Raw genomic sequence first — 20994 nt, forward strand, 5'->3', positions numbered from 1 at the left:
TTGGGGCTTCAAGACGAAAACCTCGTCAGTTCGTGGACTTGCACTTGTTTTACCACCGGGTCATTGTGCTAGATTGTTTGGTCTCTCACTCTGTTCCCCTGAATCAAAACTTACCGAAACATAAGTCGATCTTTTTAACCTATTCATACAAAGACCTACTTTTTCTCGTGTGAAAGTGAAAATAAACACCACAAACAACTCTGGTTAAACTGAATTCCAATTCCTTGTTTCATAAGAAAATGCTACTTACAAATGAATGTTGATTTTAAACTATCACCGTACTAACTACAGAATCACAAACTACCCCTGTTTGACGAGATCGTAAAATGATTCTCAATGCATCTGGCTCACTGGTTGAACCTTTTGTGTGTGTGTGTTTGGGTTTTTTTGTGCTTATTCAGCATAGTTCTGTAACGAACAATGAGGCTGATGTAATATCAGTGCCTTGCCAGACCACCCAACATTTAGGAAACAGCATAGTATTCAAAATGTAATACAATAGATAAAATTTACTAGACAGCCACCCCCTGATATGTGACTGTCATCCCTATTATATACCGATTCCAGCTATTGGAGATAATCACGTTTACAGATAAAACTTACAACAATGTTGTTATTGTGAACCTGGGATTATGTCATTAAGATGGAGCAAGGCATCGATGACCAGTCGTGAGTATGCCATGAGGGTATACGTGGCACGCACGTGATATGACCAGCGTTAACTACAAACAGACGTAGAGGTAGATACCTCTAGATTCCGTGCCAATAGAACCTTCAGGAGATTCATCATACTGAATTCCACTTTCTACTTTGCATAGACGAGCAAATGCTTTAGTATCTTTGCTTTAGTGTCCATTTTATTGATTAAATTTATTGAAAACTTCTCAAAAAGTGATCTTCTCCTCTTGACATGATAACGGACTTCGGTGTGACGGTTAGGCAGAATTCTGATTTTATGCATTCGGCCATAGCCAGATAGCATTGAGTCATTATTATTACATTAAGGATTCAAATAACAACATCTGGATGCACAAAACAAAGTAGAAGATCTTCTACTGCGCAAATGGAGATGAACTTGTTACTCATTATAACAAAAAGTCCAGGCTTCATATTGCCATATTGGTTTGTAATTGCATCCCTCAAAGATTGAAAATCTTGTTGTCATACACAAGTTAGTTCCAATTATGGTTTGTAAATTACAGGTTGTATGGATGATAGCAGTAATGCTCTGATTTAATTCATGTTCCATTTTGTTCGAATTTAACCATTATAGTGGAACTGATTTAATTTAATAACATTAAAAATGACTAATTAAATTTTCTTAATTTGAATTTTGAACATGATTACATCAGAGTGAATGCAACAAATTACCATGCATTTCTTTCCCCAAATTATTCACATACATTCCCAGATTTTCAAGTTTAGTCCCAATAGATTATGGCACCGTTAACCATAATTTGTTAATGTAAGATGTGTATACAAGTGATACTGTGTCCTGGTGCTGTAGATATGAACTCAATTTAGACCAGCAAGCAAAAGTGAGGGAGTGAATTTAGTTATATGTTGAACTGAGCAATATTCCAGTGATGGCATATGTCTGTAAACAACCGAGTCTCGTCAAGATAATCCAGTGATCAACAGCATGAACATCAATCTACGCAACTGAGAACCGATGACATGAATATCTCTACTCTCATAACAACCAAATCAACAACCCTGACAATCCAATCCAATTAGTCGGCTCTAAGGACAAGTGTGGATTACTGAAGATCAGTTCTAGCCCGTATATTCGCGGGTGGAAAAGTAACTATTCACACTTACGTGTAGTTGCACCATGACATATATATTCTACAGGCACTTGGGGAACAGTCTGGCACACAGTGATCGAGGGTAAAATAATGCGTCAGTCGATATGCTGCACATTAGCCGGTATGTAAGTTCATTATAAAAATAATGAAGTTTGGTAGAAATTGGCAATTTCTCGAAAATTTAACCAATAAGACAAGAAACAAATGTAAAAATGAATTGCTGAAACGACATGTTTTGAACATTTACTCAGCCATTCTACATTTTGTTTTATGTCTTTGTCACTCTGATCAACAAGTATTTTCAATTCCATGATGTTTGGTGCGTGTTCAGGTGCATCAGCACTAAGATGACCTCCTTCATATCAGAATATATTTCTCAGATAAGCTACATAAAAAATATAATGAATGTTAGTTCCTGAGGTGGTACCGCTCACCCTACCTGGCCCATGGACTATTTACTCCCTGTCAGAAGAGTCACACCCACTATTATTTACGATCCGACAATGTTAGGAGTTCGCGATTTTCACGGGCACACGCGCATACATGGCGGTCAACTAAACAATATCGTGTATCCCTGGTAGGGAACTTGGCTACAGTGACACTGGAATCTTTGTGATATTTGCGACAGAAAGTTTATGATTTATCATATACTCAGTTTACCAGAGTCTTTGCGATTACTTATAGCACCTGCAAGGCGAGGGTAAATATCCTGTTGACGTCCAAGATCAGCTATAAAGGGAATTAATTCCACGTTTACCTCAATGCTATGTTCCTTCAGGATCGAATATAACTATACTTCTCAGAAAAAAAAACTTTGATAATCATATAAGTCATGCATTGAAATTTTCATAATTTGTTTATAATGTATTGATATATTTGAAAAAAAAATGATTGAACAAATAATTGTAGCACGCACAATCACCATTCTCATACGGTTTATCGCCCACTATAGAGAAACGTGCTGGTTATACACATATTTAAAACACCGAGATGCTCTATAGTACATAGTTACAAACATTTATTATTATGAAATTGATATAACGGAAAATTTATTGTTTGTCACAGATAATTCACAATCCCAAAAATGGAATTGAGGAGACACAATTCCCGAAATCTTGTTCATAAATCGGATTTAGACGTTTCTATTAACGTGTCTGTGGCGTCTAAAGATCATGTGAATGTTTAAAACCATAAATTTAGGTGATTTAGACTGAATGTAAACTTTTCATATTTCGTCTCTCAGATGTCCCATGTCGGGATAATCTTGACTAGACCATCATAAGTGGTCAAGAGTAATGTGGTGCTATTTGTCTCATAATTCCGTTATGAATATTGCGTGAAGTGCTCATGATGGAATTGTGCAGAATCGGTTCACTTTGGTTGAAGATCTCCTGGACCCGTGAAGGTCCCGGGGTAGAATAGGCCTTCAGCAACCCATGCTTGCCATAAAGGCGATAATGCTTGTCGTAAGAGGCGACTAACGGGATCGGGTGGTCAGGCTCGCTGACTTGGTTCACACATGTCATCGGTTCCCATTTGCGCAGATCGATGCTCATGCTGTTGATCACTGGATTGACTGGTCCAGACTCTATTATTTACAGACCGCCGTCATATAGCTGGAATATTGCTGAGTGCGGCGTAAAACTCAACTGACTCACTCACTGAAGATCTGCTATAAATACAGGCAGACGTGTCATACCTTCCTTTTTGGCATAATTTTCGCAAAGCTTGGATTTACTTCAGTATTCCGGGAATACAGTAAAGCCAATGTAACGAATCCAGGTATAGGATTAAAATAGCAACGAGTCGCCACTTGAACAGGAATGTAACACTACATTCTGTTCCTCAAGCCTGAAGTGTTTGTTCACATGTTGTGTTACATGAGACAACGCTTTACATTTTTAAGTCTTATTTATGACAGAAAGCTCTTTAATAATTTTTAACTATTACAATGTGTAGATGATAACCATCATCAAAATCATTATGAATATTGACTTCAGTGTCTTCTTCTGAAGATATTTGCTTTGTACAGACTATGTGGGTTGAGCATAATGCCATTGTGAATGGGGCTTTGTACTATCTAATTGTATGTGTTTGTGACTTTCATTCACTGGCAGGTACTCGTTAAAATCGTTTATAGACCAGAGCACTGTACATGATGCACACAAAATTTCACTTGAGTTAATAAATTAAATAAATCGTCTTATCGTATTACTAGTTCATTTGGGCGACTGAAATACTTCGTTATGACAAGGATAATCTACGACAGGGAAAGGTCACTCCCTTGCTTTCTTTACCATTTGCACTAATTAACGTGTGCCTCGTAATGCTCTGGGACAACGCACACATGAAGTGACTTTGAATTGGGTCGTTCCCAGTGCAACTTTAGCTGTGTTTAACAGTACGTACTGCAGCCTGTTTGTGTATCAGTCGGAATTTTACAATGAATGAATGAATTATAGTATGAATGAAGAGCAAGAATTATAAGTGAATGAACGAAGGAAATAAAGAAAAAAGAAGTACATGCGTGAATGAATGAAAGAATAAATGATACACCACGGCCATCCCCCTAAAACATGCTTAAGAATGCCAAAGAATCGCTATGTAGTCTGGTTATGATTATTTTTTCCGGGGTTGATAATCTTGACGTTTTACTCACCTTTATCATCAAAATGACTTTCATTTCAAATTAAGATAAAATTGATGTCTATGCCATTGCTATATGAGTTGATAGTTGATAGATGATATCACGAGTAGGTTCGAAAAATTATAGTCTTTGATACCACAAACTAAAGCTATAATTACCATTTTATTATTACACATCATTGCCAAGACTCTGTGACAAATCACAGACTTTGCCAGATATCATAAATATCTGTCGAAAAAACACAAAGACTCTACCCTCACTGTAACCAAGCTCCATAGGTACCAGTGAACGTATGTGCGGTCGGGGTTTAAGGGCTCTACAAACGTACACACTGATAAGAAATTTAGAGGCAAACTATGTTGTCCTTGTCGGTGCATTTGGTGAGTAAACATTCATATTTGAATATTGGATAGCATATATTATTCTAATTTTATTTATTTATTTGCCTTTTTTTATTTTCTCCCGTCCGCAAGCCCCATTCATTGAATAGTCAAGCGATGAGAAACACAGAATACAACCAGGGACACCGTTGAGACCGTGTCCATGCGTTCATTTTATCGACTGTAGTGTTATCCAAGGGAGGCAATTCACCGCTCGCCGTCAGTCTGCTCCCCATGCGTAGAGAGGCCAAGATGTCGCATTTAGACACTATTAGATGGTAAGATGGTTGTTTCCTGCCTTCATTTTAGTGTGAAAAAGGATGTATGTCACGTGCAAAAGAGACAACTGAAGGACCTTCCCGCGACAGTACTGAAAATAACTTGGTTATCTGTTTTCGCTCGCCGTCCAGTCTCCAATGATAACCACTGTTACGAATCACAGGACAGCTGATTTTCGGTGTATTTCGGTTCACCAGCGCCCGGTAGAGTGCAGTAGTCCCTAGAACCAGGGATAATCTACAACAGGAATAGGTCATTCGCTTGCTCTCTTTACCATTGCAGTTAGCCTGATAACAGAATGTTACTGACACTGACACATACCCCTCAAAAACAGAAAATGTAAAACTGTCACAAAGCGTCCTAAACACCTTTCTAGTTTTGTCAACGAATAAGATCAACAAGAAAGAGAGAAGTTATGGAACTATTACAAGCATAACAAGCATCAATGGTGGATCAGATCATATTGTCGATATGTCATCAGAGGATGACATTTGATTATCAGAGGAAAAAAATATTGGTGGAGAAAGGTAAACATGGTGGTAATGTAGCCACATAATTAAGGGCAAAAATATTCTTTAATCACACAGGTTTCTGGTTAGGGATAGGCACCCTATACGATTCTTAGGATTAGGGTATGAGGTTAGGGTTAGGCACCCTTTATGATCCTTGGGGTTAGGATCAGGTACCCTTTCCGACCTTTAGGGAGTGCTAATTAATCTGAGAAAGTGTTCCTGATAAAGTGTAGTGCTCCCATTTCTTATTCGTCGAAAAACATAAGCATAATGTTTCCACCAGTGATGTTAGCCAAGTGAAGCAGCTGCATTCCAAGAAATGAAGTGCTGCGAGTAGTTTGCTGTAGGAAGCTGTACAAGGCGATGACAAATGACATGCCAGTAAAGGGGGCAGATGAAATGGCGTAGTAACATCAGTACAGTGTGACTCTTTTGAAAAGTAACCATTTGCTAGAATTTTATGCAAGACTTTCAGTTAGCCTAAAAAATTTCTGTTTTAGTGGTATGTTATTTATGTTGTGTAGGATGGGAGATACCTTCCTTTTTATCCCCCCGGACGCCTTGTCCGTCCGTCCACCATCCATCCGTCTGTCCGTAATAATTTTGTTTCCTGAGCATAACTCAGAAACTGTTCAATATTTTTAGACCAAACTTTATAGATATAGTAATCTCAGCCTATGGTTGTGCCGTCTGCTATTTACAGATTTTTGGCATTAATGTTTTTTTTGTTTTTCCATGGAACGTTTTGGTGTTAGTCTTATGGTGGGGGGGGCTTCGTTTCTGGAGCAGAACTCAAAAACATTCAATATTTTTCTGCAAAACTTGGTAGATACATCAGTCTGAACCTATAGGGGTGCCTTTTGGTATTTACAGGTTTTTGTGATATATTATTTTCTTGGTTTCCATGGAAATGTTTCAAACATAGTCTCAAAAGTGAGAGGTGTGCTTTGTTTAACCCCCTGGATGCCACAGGGACATATATGTCCCTCCTCTGCATACCTCACTTTGAAGTGCAATAAAATTCTAAATATGCCACGCACATATATATACTTCACAGTTTTGAATTCTGCGGAAAATTCCCTTTTTCGTGATACCATCCACTGTTATCACAGACCAAGCTAAAGTGCTTAAGATTGCTTTTCAAAATAGGCTTCATTGTAAATGTCGCCATTTTTCACCTTAACCGAAATCGCGATTCAGAGCGTTATTTGATGTATGTTTTGAAATGTGATAATCGGATAAATACTGTGAGTATTGAATCTCAAAAATGTCATATTAATCACTGATATCAAGTTTTCATGTAACCAGTAATGATAATTCCGAAACATCGCCGATGAACCCAGAATCGGTTGGGATGTTTTTGAAAATACACTTACACGAACGCCGATGTGCGCTTTCCGCCATATTGGTCAGTGTTTATAAAATCACATTTCGTGAAGGCCAGTATTCAGATGCCTATAACATCATGTATATTTCATAGTCAGCTGCGACAAATGCATCATTGAATTCCCCAAACATCTTAGAATCAAATTACAAATGATCTTTGTCACCAATACCAAAGGTATAGGTAAAACGTTACGAAAGATAGTTGGTATGTAAACGAACGCTGTGCTCGAAAGACAGCGCATGTTTGAAATGTAAACAAAGAAAAATTCCAATTTTACACTGCGTATCATTTTTGGAAATTTTCCAACATCCATACGTCTAATCATTGCTTACAATGGCCCAATACGCTTATTATATTCAGGGGAAGAGTATCGTAGCAAGAAATAGATAATTAAATATAGATACAATGAAATCATTTGGTAATTCATAAGAAACTGTCAAACTTTTAGTGCAGCGTGACGCCATGACTGACGCAAAATCACGCAGAACGACAACGGTACGTATCGGCATTTCTGGCTTCTTCCGTCATTTACAATGTAAACGATAAAAACATATAATAATACACAGATAGTCAGAATAATTCTGATTACTTACATCTCACATTTTTGTACAAAACATCCCTGAATGAAGGAAAAAGTCCTCGCTAAATCCTGTGCACCCTTGTCAGCGAAGCCGCCATTTTGAAAGAAATCGGTCATCGGTACTGATGTCACACGTCAACATTGTTGCACATATTAGGCAATTTCTTTGAGGTGAAGGTCGGTTGAACAAGAGTAAACACAATGCCCATACCATTCCGATTGCACTTTTAGTATTGTCATGTATATTTTGCGTATCGTTCAGATACTTTTTCATGAAACTGATTTCAGTATCTACATACATCCATGTTCAACATCATATCATATGTGGATATAAGCCATGCGTTTTTATTCTTTGAAAGCTTCTGATTGTTTGAATAATATTTACATGGGAAATTGACTCAGTAAGTGTACTATACCACATTTTAAGCCTCTACACAAGTGTTGGAAGATCACACGTAGCCATTACTGCAACATGTGCTTTAGTTCACGTGATGTACAATGTTCAGTACGTTGAGACAAATATTGAAGTTTCATATGTACAGGTTAATAAATAGCGACTTAATTTCAGCTTATAAGTAAAACTGATAATATTAATGAAAATGATTTGTACATTTTATGAAATGTTGGGGGTACACATATTTAAAGGAATTCTTTTGTTCATTGTATTGGTTTGTGTCGTTTTTATAGAAAAAAAACCAATTATGAATATTGATTGACCAAGTGCGAGTTTGTCAAGAATGATTCATTATCATTTTTTCGATAATAAAGTCAATTCAAATTCGATTAAAATATAGCTAATGGCAGAATATCTAACTCAAACAATATTTATACGAAAATTTTAGAAATATATATGTACTGTACTGAAAAAGCGATCTCTTTGTACCTTTCATTGCATACTTATGATGTGAAGTAATTTCATAATCATGAGAAAAAAGTCTATTTCCTAAATGAATATTCAATAAATATTCAGGTGTTGTGGAACTTTCATGTACGCTAAATTGAGCTAGACAGGTGCTCACAAGAAGATATGTAGTAAAACCGTGTATTTGTTGAAATATTCAGGACACTATTTCAGAGGTAAAACCATTCATTTTATATTTTGGCTCAAAAGTGTTGAATTCTGACACAGAAGCCGAGATCTTTTACACACTGAGTAGAAATTAGGTTAGATATATACTAATCAGCAACCAGAGTCGTCTTTTTCCGACGTCACAAAATGCACAAAACACGCCGTGACGTCAACTAACATGTCGCATTATTTTCAGTTATTTCATTACATTTGAAAATGTGGCTGTTACTCCGTTAATAATTATGTAAAATTAATCAAAATACATCTACACAAACAGGAGAATATGGGAATCTAAGAACTAAATAATGTATCGGATAGGTCCATCCAAAGCGCTATTACTTGCTTTCTGATGTAGCACATTGGCATCTTTTCTTACAAATTGTGAAACTACCGAAAGGTATCCTCTCACATTGGGGAACTTTGTATTGGAATAGTTTGGTTCACTCTAAACAAAACATAACGAAAATATATTGTCCGTATCCACAGCAAATTCTCTCCATGTGATCTGAGTTACATTGACCTGATGTAAAGCATTGCGGAGTTATGCCCCCTTATCTTTATACGTGCATGACTTCTCTCTCGACTTTTGACGTCATAGAAGAAAATCGATTTTTGACATTTATTGCTGGTCATTTTTTATTTTGTGAGTATGACGTTATCCATTAGCACATACATCCATTTCATATACACTTATGTCGTTCAGATATCAAGCTGTATTTTCTTCGCTCACACTTTCCTTAAAGATGCCAAATTAAAAAAATTGTAGCAGAGTGCATTTATTGGTGCACGATAAAAAACGGAGAAATTTACTGATTTTCAACACACACAAATGTTTTGGACAACTTTTAGCAGTGTCTATTTCTCAACCCTTGAGGTAGACGCAGTTATATTTATACCAACGGATAGGAAATTAAATATTCTACATTCCTGTGCAATTTTATAGCTGTGCACAGATCCAGGACCATGTGAGCACAAATCTTACATAACGTTCACTTTTCAAACCTATGAAAATGTGCGCCTGAAAAAAACCCTCTGCATCCAGGGGGTTTAGGAGCAGAACTCAAACAAGGTTCAATATTTTTCTGCAAAACTTGGTAGATATATCAGTTAGAACCTGAAGTGGTGCCTTTTGCTATGTACAGGATCTTGTGTTTTATTATTTTCTCTGTTTCCATGGAAACGTTTTGGACCTAGTCTGAAAAGTGACAGGCGTGTTTTGTTTCCAGAGCAGAACTAAAAAACTTCTTAATATCTGTGTGTAAAACTTGGCAGATATGTGTGGCAGACCCCAAAGTGGTACCTTTTGCTCTCTACAGGTTAATGTGATTTATTATTTTGTCAGTTTCCATGGAAACGTTTCAGACTTAGTGTCAAAATGGAGGGATGGGCTTTGTTTCCGGAGCAGAACTCAAAAACCGAAGGAGGATGAATGCTTTTTAAGTTTGTTTTCACCAACTTACAAAGTCAAAATTACTTTTCACTGGTAGTAAAATATGTATTTTATTGATGGACATTAGGATTTTACATGACAATGCTTATAACATAACAATTTCACTCATGAAACGGTCAATATAAGGAGTCAATATAATATTACTTCCGATAATATTGTCACTTCAACCACAACCTCGTTTCCGAGGAAGAAAGCATTATATCCATGCAAAATCCTTTTGGTCAGCAATGTGTAGTAAGCAGTCTTGATTTTATAAACTCGATGAAACTTGAACTCAGTTTTCTATCCTGGAAGCGTGGTAGGGGGCAAACCATCCGATTTAGTATACACCACAGGCTTCCAACCAATTTAGCACAAACTATGGGTCCGGTGGAAATCTGTGCATATTGACACCATCACCTGACCCCAAGGAACAATTGACGGCAACACAATAATTCGGCATGTCTTTGGTGACGTCGAGAAATCAGCAAAATGATGAGTTTTCTACACATTTTCCATACATTTAACTGATAATTGTTCCTTCTATGATGTCACTGTAGGGCTCTGGCGACAGAGTTACATAACCTGTCTGCGGTTTCGTTTGTGGTCAAGAGAGAAGCAGACGGCTATTTAGCGCTTGGTATTAATTAACCACAAGTTTTTTTTAAAAAAATAAAATGGTATTCTGTTTATGACTAACCAGAAGTCTTTCATATGCAGTGATAAAAAGAGTACCAAAACATTGAGTTTAGTTTAAGGCTATGTGCAACCCAAAAGACCAAACATGATTAATGCACAATTATAACTTATTCATGACATATGATATACATTACTGATTGTGATAAACAAGTAAACAAAATTATAAGCACACAACTGCAGGCAGGTATGCGCTGAAGTGTAACAAAGTCTTTCATTGGTTGGTTCATTTGCCAATATGCAGGAGACTCATTGTGTGTATATAGAGATGATCTGTTTGACTGGCATTTTAGAAGTATGGTGAGTAATAAGAACATAAGTTTTTTTCATTAATAACAACTTCTTTTATTGTATATAATGTAACGGCTCATATACTGGTGTCAGACAAGAGTGATAATGGTATTAATATCCATATCGAAATGTCACGTCATGTACAATAGACGACGTTATCCATAAATAATGTATATAGAGATGTTGGGTTTTGTAAATACATGCATTCTGCATTTGCTTTTGATCCACTCAACAAATACTGAGATTGTGAACTACTGCATGGCTGGAAACTGTCTTTCGTCCAAGTACAAAGTAGAATTTGAAACTGAAACTGGTTTCCATCTGATCCAGCCATTCAGGAAAAATGGATGCAATTTGTTTGCAACCCACAGACATAATAACATGTCATGTGTAGCAAGTATCAGACTCAGACTTAGACTGGCTTATTCAATACTGCAGACCATGTGACCTTGGGTACATTTATACCACAACATATTATTTTGCCCCATGGATTTGATATGAAGAAACAAAAGTAACAATCAAATGCTAAATATTTCAAATACTTTCTTTAAGTATAATGAGTGCAATTTGATTGTCTGTGGAATTTGTGAACAAATAAGTTTGATAAACTTACATCTGTTTGGCACAACAGAGGCTACCCATTGTAAATATTTTGTTCAGTGTGCAGAATATTTTGGACAGGTAAATAGCGCAATGTTGTTTCTCCTTTCTGTATGCATTTACGTTGACATTGTTCAATGCTGTTCTAAATTTACAGAATGGACGTACCACAGACTTGTCTTGAAGACAAGTTGTTTATGTTTCTGCGTTAAAATCAGTTTTAAATCCTGAGTATAACGACAGATAACGTGAGGCAGAAATAGACAAATGCGACTCCTGGATAAATATATCCTGTCACCTGTTAAAAGCCAGTTATGTCTTCCGTTATTGTCTAGAGATTTGAAAAGAAGATAGCTCTGCTTTGGGCATCTGAAGAGTATTACACCTGCCTGTTTGTGTAATTACGCAATGTGACAGAGACTGAACAAAAGTGCACGAGCCATAAATCACTGTATTTTGTTCATGGTGTATAGTCTGACAGGTGTTATGCTCAAATTGCATGTGATCAATGATTGAAGTTGTATGTTACATACTGTCATTAGCAGACAGGCAGGCAGACACATAGCTGTCAGTAAAACAGACATTGGGTTTTGAACTCTGATTGCGCAGGGTTTTCTTTAATCATGTTATGTTTCAACTTATAATTTGCATTTTTGGCTATTTGTTACTGAAAGTCCATAACAAAAGGAATCAGAATCCACAAAGTTGTGTTTTGCTTTGCATGTGACCCTTAAAACCAGTATGATTGCCAAACCATGCAGTTCTGTACTGCATCTCAAATTTACAAGCTACTAGACAGTTGTTTATGGAGATGATTTATTTTTAATTACTCTTTGACATATTATATGAATTCAGATTTTGTTTTTCAGTTTGGTGTGTGGTGATGTCAAGGGACAATTTTCCATCCTATTTAAGCGAGTGAATAGCCTTCAGAAGAAAGGAGGAAAATTTGAGGTAAGCGCAGGGATCTTGTTCTCTGTCTCGCCCAGTGGTCCTGAAGCTGAAGACTCCGTCCCATGGATTTAGTTGTTCCTTAATGTAAATATTCCATGGCTGAATTTATCCCCTCTTCACAGCTGAAAGTATCCAAGGATCCAACATGACCTGTTTCCAATTGTCTCACAAAGGAAGGAGTAACTGGTATTATAAAAATGTGTTCTAGCTCTAAGTCCATGGACATAACTGGCTCGTAAGGCAGAGAGCAAAAAGCATTTTTGGAGCGTGTACATCAATATCTCCCTCCGCTTCCTGCTCTCTGGAATTACAGACAATGAGTGTGATTTGGATTTCGACATACGGTCAAAGGCAGGTTCTTATGATTAGTCTGGAAGGCTTGGGGAGCAGTGTTCACAAATAGTGTCTAAGCCTCCGACCAATATGCCAGATTCGCTGACAGTCCAGTGGAGGTCTGCAACTCACAGGCCCCAATGTCTGACTGTATATTTTACAGTGACTTAGACTGAAGTTGTCATGTGACACATGACACTTGTTTGGTGTATATAAATTTTACATTTGTTCATAATTTCAGTGCACATCATAAGAAATGTTAGGGGTGCACTCTCGCCACAGCACATATTGAGCAAGGTTTGGTCCATTCCTGTTTGGTATATGAGATTAGTGCAGAAAACTGGCACAAGAGCCAAACTAAACCTTACATTGTTTAATAACATGGAGAAACTTAACCATAATCTTTATTATACTAAATGAAGAAAATTGACATTATATAACTTATATTGAATAAATTGCATAAATTAACACAACACATAAGGACAGCATAGCAAATGGCAAGGGATCCTTCGCGCAGTCATTAGTATTGCATTCCAGATCTCACATGAGATCACTCAGGTTGACGATTGTTTTCCCGAATGATCATATGTCTATAAAAAAATCTAATTTCAGGTCAAGTTGTCATGTTCATAGCTGTCCAGTTGTTTTAGCATGTCGAGGTGTAGTTTGATGTGTATAAAGTAGATCGTTTTATTTTAGCATGAATGAATTGTTGTAGCTGATAATGTTTTTTAATTGATTCGATTAAAAATGACACAAGCTGCAAAAGTAAACACTGATTATCCAGTATATCGAATTGCAATTACATTTGCATAAGACAAAGAACTCATTCAATATTAATTCAAATGAGTTTATCTGTTAAACATTAATTCAAATCTCATACATGTATAAATTTTGAATAGTTTCACCACTATAATTTCAAGATTTTAATATAGATTTACTGCAGGTGGTGACATAGGTTTTGGAACGTCACTTGACAAAATCTGTCTCGCGCTTAACATAATATGTTCTCAGTAGATCCAGTGTTCATGTTCTACTTGATACTTATTATCCCCCCGGCATGTAATGCGGGGGCACAAAGTCAATGCCTTGTCTGTCCGTCCGTCCATCCCCTGTCCCCCTTCTGTCCGTCCGTAATAATTTTGTTTCCGGAGCATAACTCAGAAACTGTACAATGTTTTTAGACCAAACTTGATAGATATATGATTCTTCAAAGGCATTTAGAAGTTGGCATAGTAATACAGGACAAATGTTATGGTTAGCAACCAAGAAACCCATGAAGTCGCTATCCATAAAATTTGTCCTTTATTGATAGATATAGTAATCTCAGCATATGGATGTGCCTTTTGCTATTTACAGATTTTTGGCATTTATATTTGTTTTGGTTTTCAATGGAACATTTTGATGTTAGTCTTATGGTGGGGTGGGCTTCGTTTCCGGAGCAGAACTCAAAAGCCGTTCAATATTTTTCTGCAAAACTTGGTAGATATATCAATCAGAACCTCAAGTGGTGCCTTTTGGTATTTACAGGTTTTTGTGATATATTTTCTTGGTTTCCATGGAAGTGTTTCAGACATAGTCTGGAAAGTGAGAGGTGTGTTTCTTTTCCAGAGCAGAACTCAAAAGCTGTTCAATATTTTTCTGCAAAACTTGGTAGCTATATCAGTCAGAAGCTGAAGTGGTGCCTTTTGTACAGGTTAATGTGATTTATTATTTTCTCTGTTTCCATGGAAACATTTCGGACATAGTCTCAAAATGGAGGGATGGGCTTCGTTTCCGGAGCATAACTCAAAAACCATTCAAGGTTTTTTCTGCAAAACATGGTAGATATATCAATCTGAACCTATAGTGGTGCCTTTTGGTATTTACAGGGTTTTTTTATTTATTATTTTCTTGGTCTCCATGGAAATGTTTCAGACATAGTCTCAAAAGTGAGAGGTGTGTTTTGTTTCTGGAGCAGAACTCAAAAAACGCTCAATATTTTTCTGCAAAACTTGGTAGATATATCAATCTGAACCTAAATTGGTGCCTTTTGCTATGTACAGGTTTTTGTGATTTATTATTTTCTCTGTTTCCATGGAAACGTTTCGGACTTAATCTCAAAAGTGAGAGGTGTGTTCCGTTTCCAGAGCAGAACTCAATAACGTCTTAATATCTGTCAGTAAAACCTTGTAGATATGTGTGGCAGACCCCAAAGTGGTGCCTTTTGCTATTTACAGGTTTTTATTATGTATTATTTTCTCAGTTCCATTACACATTGCTGACTTCGTTTCCGGAGCACAACTCAAAAACCATTTCATATCTTTCAAAAGACCTTGGCAGATATATGAGACAGATCCTGAAATGATTTGTCCTTTCAAATATGTGGGGGCCGGGGGGATATATCATCTTCTGATGACTCTTGTTCATAAAATGTTTTAAGTTGTAAGAAAATTAAGAAATTTGTTTTTTTATGTATCAAAACATTTTTGTCATTTACTTTGAAGTCTAACTTATTTGGATAAACCCAGTGGCACTTTTATACCTAAGATATGTAACAACTCGCTTTTAAGGCAAATAATATGTTTACATAATAAATGAAGTTACAGAAGGTATAACACGATTGGACTAATATTTTTATTTGAAATAATTAAAATGGAACCCAGGTACAGATGTCTTGCTGACTTGTAGATCTAAGTGTACTACATTCAAAGCAATTTCCGAACTTACTTCTGGGAACATGGCGCCATCCAGATTTGGACAACATGGTTTAATTTTCTTACGTTTTAGAAAAGTGTGGAGGAATGTTCAAGTGGGAGACATCCTGATGTCCTTCTCCAGTTCCATAGGAATTTCCACCGTTTTGTGAGATGGTGGAGTCACCATAGATGGATAAAGTTCATAAATGAATTCAATTTTCTTTCTGGGAGTCCATCCTGGTAAGTAATCATCAGTTTCAGTATCCATGGACGGGACTCTCAACAAACTGTTGCTCATTCCAGTCATTGTACTCAAATAGGTCAACTAGTTCAAAAGCAACAGGTCCTTGGAGCCGACTTCTGTGTACATCTCTGTTTCAACAGGAGAGATGAGACAACATGCTTTTATAAAGTTTTTGACACTGGAAGGCATTCAGCCATCAGAAGTGCATACACATATGTTGAAGGTGTATGGGGATGATTGTCCATCATACTCCACATTTAAGAGATTGTCTGCTTTATTCAAGTCTGACACGACAAAACTGGATGATGACCCACGGTGTGGACGGCTGTAGAAGCAGAGAAATGCATTCTTGCAGACAGATGGGTGACTATTGCTGAAGTTGAATGAGAAACAGGTCTAAGCCATGGCTCCATTCAAACTATTATCCATGATCATTTGGGCATGAACAAAGTATCTTCATGATGCGTCCCAGTTTCTCAGTGCTGATTTGAAGAGAAAGAGAAGTGATATTTCAAAGGAAATATTTAAATTGATGGAGCATTATCTTGAAAATTTTGAAAGTAGATTAGTACCAGGGGACGAAACATGGATTTATCATTACGATCTGGAGTCAAAACATCAGTCCATGGAGTGGCACCACCCCACTTCTCCTCCACCCAAGAAGTTCAAATCTTCAAGGTCAGTTAAAAAAGTTATGGCCATAGTGTTCTGGGATGCTAAGGGCATCATCCATGTTGACAGCCTGGAAAGTCAATAGACACTGATAGCAACTATAAATGAAAGCGCCATGGTTTGTTGAGGGCTGGAGTTCTAATTTTACATGACAATGCTTTGTCTCACACCTCTCGATTGGCAAAGTCTGCAGTACATCAATGGCTTCTAAGAACTTCCTTATCCCCCCATATTCACCTGACCTGGCCCCAAGTGACTTTCACCTATTTCCAAAATTGCAGGAACATCTCAGTGGAAAACGCTATGCCGGTAATGTCGAGCTCAAATCTGCTGTAAACAGGTATTTGACAGGACTTCCAGAAGAGTTCTTTGCACATGGAATTGAGCAACTGAAACACTGTTATGAGAAGTGCATTGCAATCAAGGGCGATTATGTCAAAAATAAAGTATTAAAATCTGACCAGATCATTTGTTGCCTGTGTTAGGCGTAAAACTTTTTGACCAGCCCTTGCAGTAGCTAGGGATTTACCCCAAGTCCTGTATTTGAGGGTCCCTTGGACTCATGCTTAAAATTTTCAGGGGTCCTGGACAAAAAAATGGGGGTCCCAGACAATATCATTAATACTGTTATTGTATTGTGTATCATGATCATCACATTAATAGTTAAAGTAAACTCTTTCAACACAAGCCCTTCAGAGGCATTCACTACCATGACACTGAGTTCCCAGAGACTCTCAGGTCATTGATGAAGCCCATGTTTATCAATGAAAATATCAGCTTTTAAAACATTAGTGCTACTACATCTCATACACTATTTGAAAGGTATGATTCTACTTTCTGTGAATATGGAATTTATTTTTTATCCTATAATTCAACTAATACAACTACAACGTAAGTAATTTAATATTTAATGGAAAATTCAGGCTTACACATTTAAAATGTCCAGATAAACCACGAAAGGGAGCCAAAAATGCAGCGATGTTTTTCCATTTGTAACATGCCATAATATCCCTTTATCTTTTTTATTGATGTTTTCTTGTTTACTCAATCAGAATTAAAATGTTTCAAAAGATTTTTCAAAGGAAAATATGTATGGTCGTCTATTTTCCGATATTGGTGGCATTCTGTTTGGTAACGTGATACAACAGCGTGAAATACCCCTGTTTTCGAAGCCTCATATGAATAATGTGTAGTGATTTGTTTGATGGCGGCTATCATTTGAAAGCTCTGAACATCAACAATATCACTGTACCCTTTTGGTTTTTTGCAATGTTGTTGGATAGAGACTGGTTTCTAATGACACTTTTCCAACAATGAGGATAGTGATTGGTCAGAATCAGACACATGACCTCAGCCAGTCAGCAATGGATACTGTCATTGTAAACTAAAACCTGTTGATTCAGGTGAAAATTTGGGTTAAAATCATGCTATTCTGAACGTTTCACAAAAAATTACCCGCTATATTATGGAACTTACAGGACATATCTTCTTAGGTTATGACCTGTGGCAGAATTGAGTCCAATTCCAGAGGATGTATGTACAAAATTTCTTGTGATTGTGGAAGAAGTAGCTGCATTGGAGAAACTTGCTGACCTTTCAACATTAGACCAGAGACCATATAATAGAGGGACAACCCTCTGCAACAGTGTATCATTAAACATCAGCGCTACGGTCTGGCATGTAACTGATACACATCGACACCCTGCTGCTAACTTCCGGTTACCGGTACACATGCACAACAGATGCGCAGACATTCGTAAATGAACACTCTGGTATCTACATAAACAATATTGCGTAATATACACACAGGAGTTAATTCGTTAGCTGGATCTCACCGGCTGCGATTGACAGTCAAAGATTACATGAACAGCTCCAATAAACTGATTAAAATAATCCTTATCTTTATCTTGTCTCTCATATGCACATATCAACTGACAACATCGCTGAAAATGTGTATCGTTCGCAAAATCTGAGCCGTTTTAGGTCAGTCATGTAACGGTACTGTTGTCAACATCCCAGATATTCGCTGAACACATCATCACAATCTAGATCATCTCTAGATTTCTTTTAAGTATCCGTTGCCACTGGTTGGTGGTTCGCTAAATGACGCTATTACTCTCTGATTGTAATTTCATATTAATTTGCATAATTTTATGAATTGATAGTCCCAACGAAACATGATTTAACACTATCCACGTATGTTACAGTAATGTTTTTTGAATGCCAGTTTGGGACTGATAGTGATAATGTTTTCTGAGCCATACGGATGCATATGCACATTATGGTGGTTTTTTTTGCAAAGGGAAGCTACTCAGAACTACTAAAGCCACAAGGACAATTTTCACAAACGTCAGTGTACAACATTACATACAGTAACCACATATAGCTGATTCTGTGACCATTTAACAGTAGATTGAGAGAGAATGAAGCAATGACTTGAGAACTTGAACTTGTCATGACATAAAGGTCGTGGGGCATCCCCGCGCCACAAGCACACCACCTGATGAAATTAATCATTTTCATAGGGTTCATAACTCTAATTTTATCTTGTTACCTACCATGAAGAATTTATTATCACATACCTTTCCGAATATACCGGAATTGAAACTGACAGGAACCGTGCAAGTGTGATTCTGATGTTATGTTATTTATTTTATGAAGAAATGAATAAATGTGTACGTATGTGTCTGTATTGCTAAATGCAACCATTTAGGTAATATTCTTTCATTAAAAACAAATATGAATGTCAATTGTTTGAAATTGAGACTAACACTAAAGAATACACTAATTTTTTAAAATATTAAAACATGATATTGTAAATGAAAAACATCAAATCTATACACAACTTTGTCCACGGATATCTTAAAGAGAACAACCACCAAACCACACAGTTTCAAACCTTATGAAAAACACAGTTCAAAGGTCTTGCCTCTTGCAAGGAAAGTTCAAATGATGGATGCAGGAAAGATGTATATTTGTGACCCTATGATGGATGCATCACAGTCAGGTTCAATACTTGGTCATGATCAAATTCAATTACGAAAGCCCTCAGTAGAGATTCCAATGTAATAACCGATTTCATAGTTGAAGAAAAACAAAGTTATATGGATAGTCAAATTCTTTATTCATTGTGACAATAAAGTTACACCATGTGTTCAATGGGTTTGGCCACTGAAGCTCATTATCAAGCAACAAAGAGGTACTTTGGATCATATATCATCAGATGTGCATCAGGAAGATTTTATTTAGAGTATGCACACCTGTATAGAAGTCAGCAGCCCTCATAGACTTATTCACATCTTCCGCAGGTTTTGCTAAACCACAGAATTTATGGTAGAACAATCATCAGAATCTGTCTCTTCTTGCCGGCATGGGGTATCTGTGCGTTCATCAGTGAGGTCAATGAAGAATGACTTCATGCTCTGTCACACAGTGCATCTGTTGAACTGAAAAAGGAGATTTTTGATATTAAAGAAAAAATAGGAAGAATTAAGTGCTTGAAATACTTGTTGAAATTATAGAATAGCTGGTTGTCAATGCTCTTTCAAACATCTGTTTACTTACTCTCAAGATGGGAATATTGCACTAAACTAACACTGTATCTTTGCTGACATAAGAAAAGAAGCAGTATTAATTCTTGATTGTAAACCAAAAGTTACTGTGTTCTGTAATCTGATTGGTTGAAAAACATGATTAAATGGTATTAGATTCCCGGAAACTGAAAGACTATTCACCGCGTATTGACACGTAAACAATTGTTTTGGTGTGTCATCGACAGTGGTGACGTCATTCAAATCATATTGTGACGTAAAGTTAGAATGATGTCACAAATGAGCCACTCCAGATGCTACCATGAGAACCAGCTGAAACGGCCAGCTGATGACACTTCACTGCTGTGTCCGTATTCGATGTAAACGAGTGCAGACACTAAAACCCCTTTGGTTTACTTTTGTGTTTACAATGTCGATAAACATCATGTGTTGGCCAATTTCCGGGTGTTATTGAGTATTTGAAGCACGGGAATATTTCATTTGAAACCTCCGGCTGACGCCGTCGGTTCCAAATGCATTCCCGTGCTTCAAATACTCAATAACACCCGGAAATTGGCCAACACATGATGTTTATCTCCTAATTATACAAACGCTTTGATATTTTAAACTTAATTCTGCACGTAACGGATAATAGAAACACCAATAGAATAATAGCTACCAAGAACTACAAATTATCAAATTTTTATTAACAATTGTAAACCAAAAGATACTGTGTTGTGTAATCTGATTGGTTGAAAAACATGATTAAATGGTATTAGATCCCCGGAAACTGAAAGACTATTCACCGCGTATTGACACGTAAACAATTGTTTTGTTGTGTCATCAACAGTGGTGACGTCATTCAAATCATATTGTGACGTAAAGTTAGAATGACGTCACAAATG

At 36.9% G+C, this 20994-nt stretch overlaps 1 protein-coding gene across 1 annotated transcript in view; it reads left to right on the top strand.

The window, feature by feature from the left end:
* Window positions 1-5050: 5050 nt before the first annotated feature.
* Window positions 5051-20994, top strand: part of LOC137261524 (CWF19-like protein 1) — a 261199-nt gene continuing 245255 nt past the window's right edge. Inside the window, exons 1-2 of the mRNA XM_067799283.1 lie at window positions 5051-5113; window positions 12548-12632. Coding sequence (XP_067655384.1) covers window positions 5070-5113; window positions 12548-12632 — 129 coding nt within the window. The 5' untranslated portion in view covers window positions 5051-5069. The remainder of the gene's footprint in view (window positions 5114-12547; window positions 12633-20994) is intronic.

The sequence above is a fragment of the Haliotis asinina genome, chromosome 14 (genome assembly GCF_037392515.1).
Source record: "Haliotis asinina isolate JCU_RB_2024 chromosome 14, JCU_Hal_asi_v2, whole genome shotgun sequence".
NCBI lineage: Eukaryota > Metazoa > Mollusca > Gastropoda > Lepetellida > Haliotidae > Haliotis > Haliotis asinina.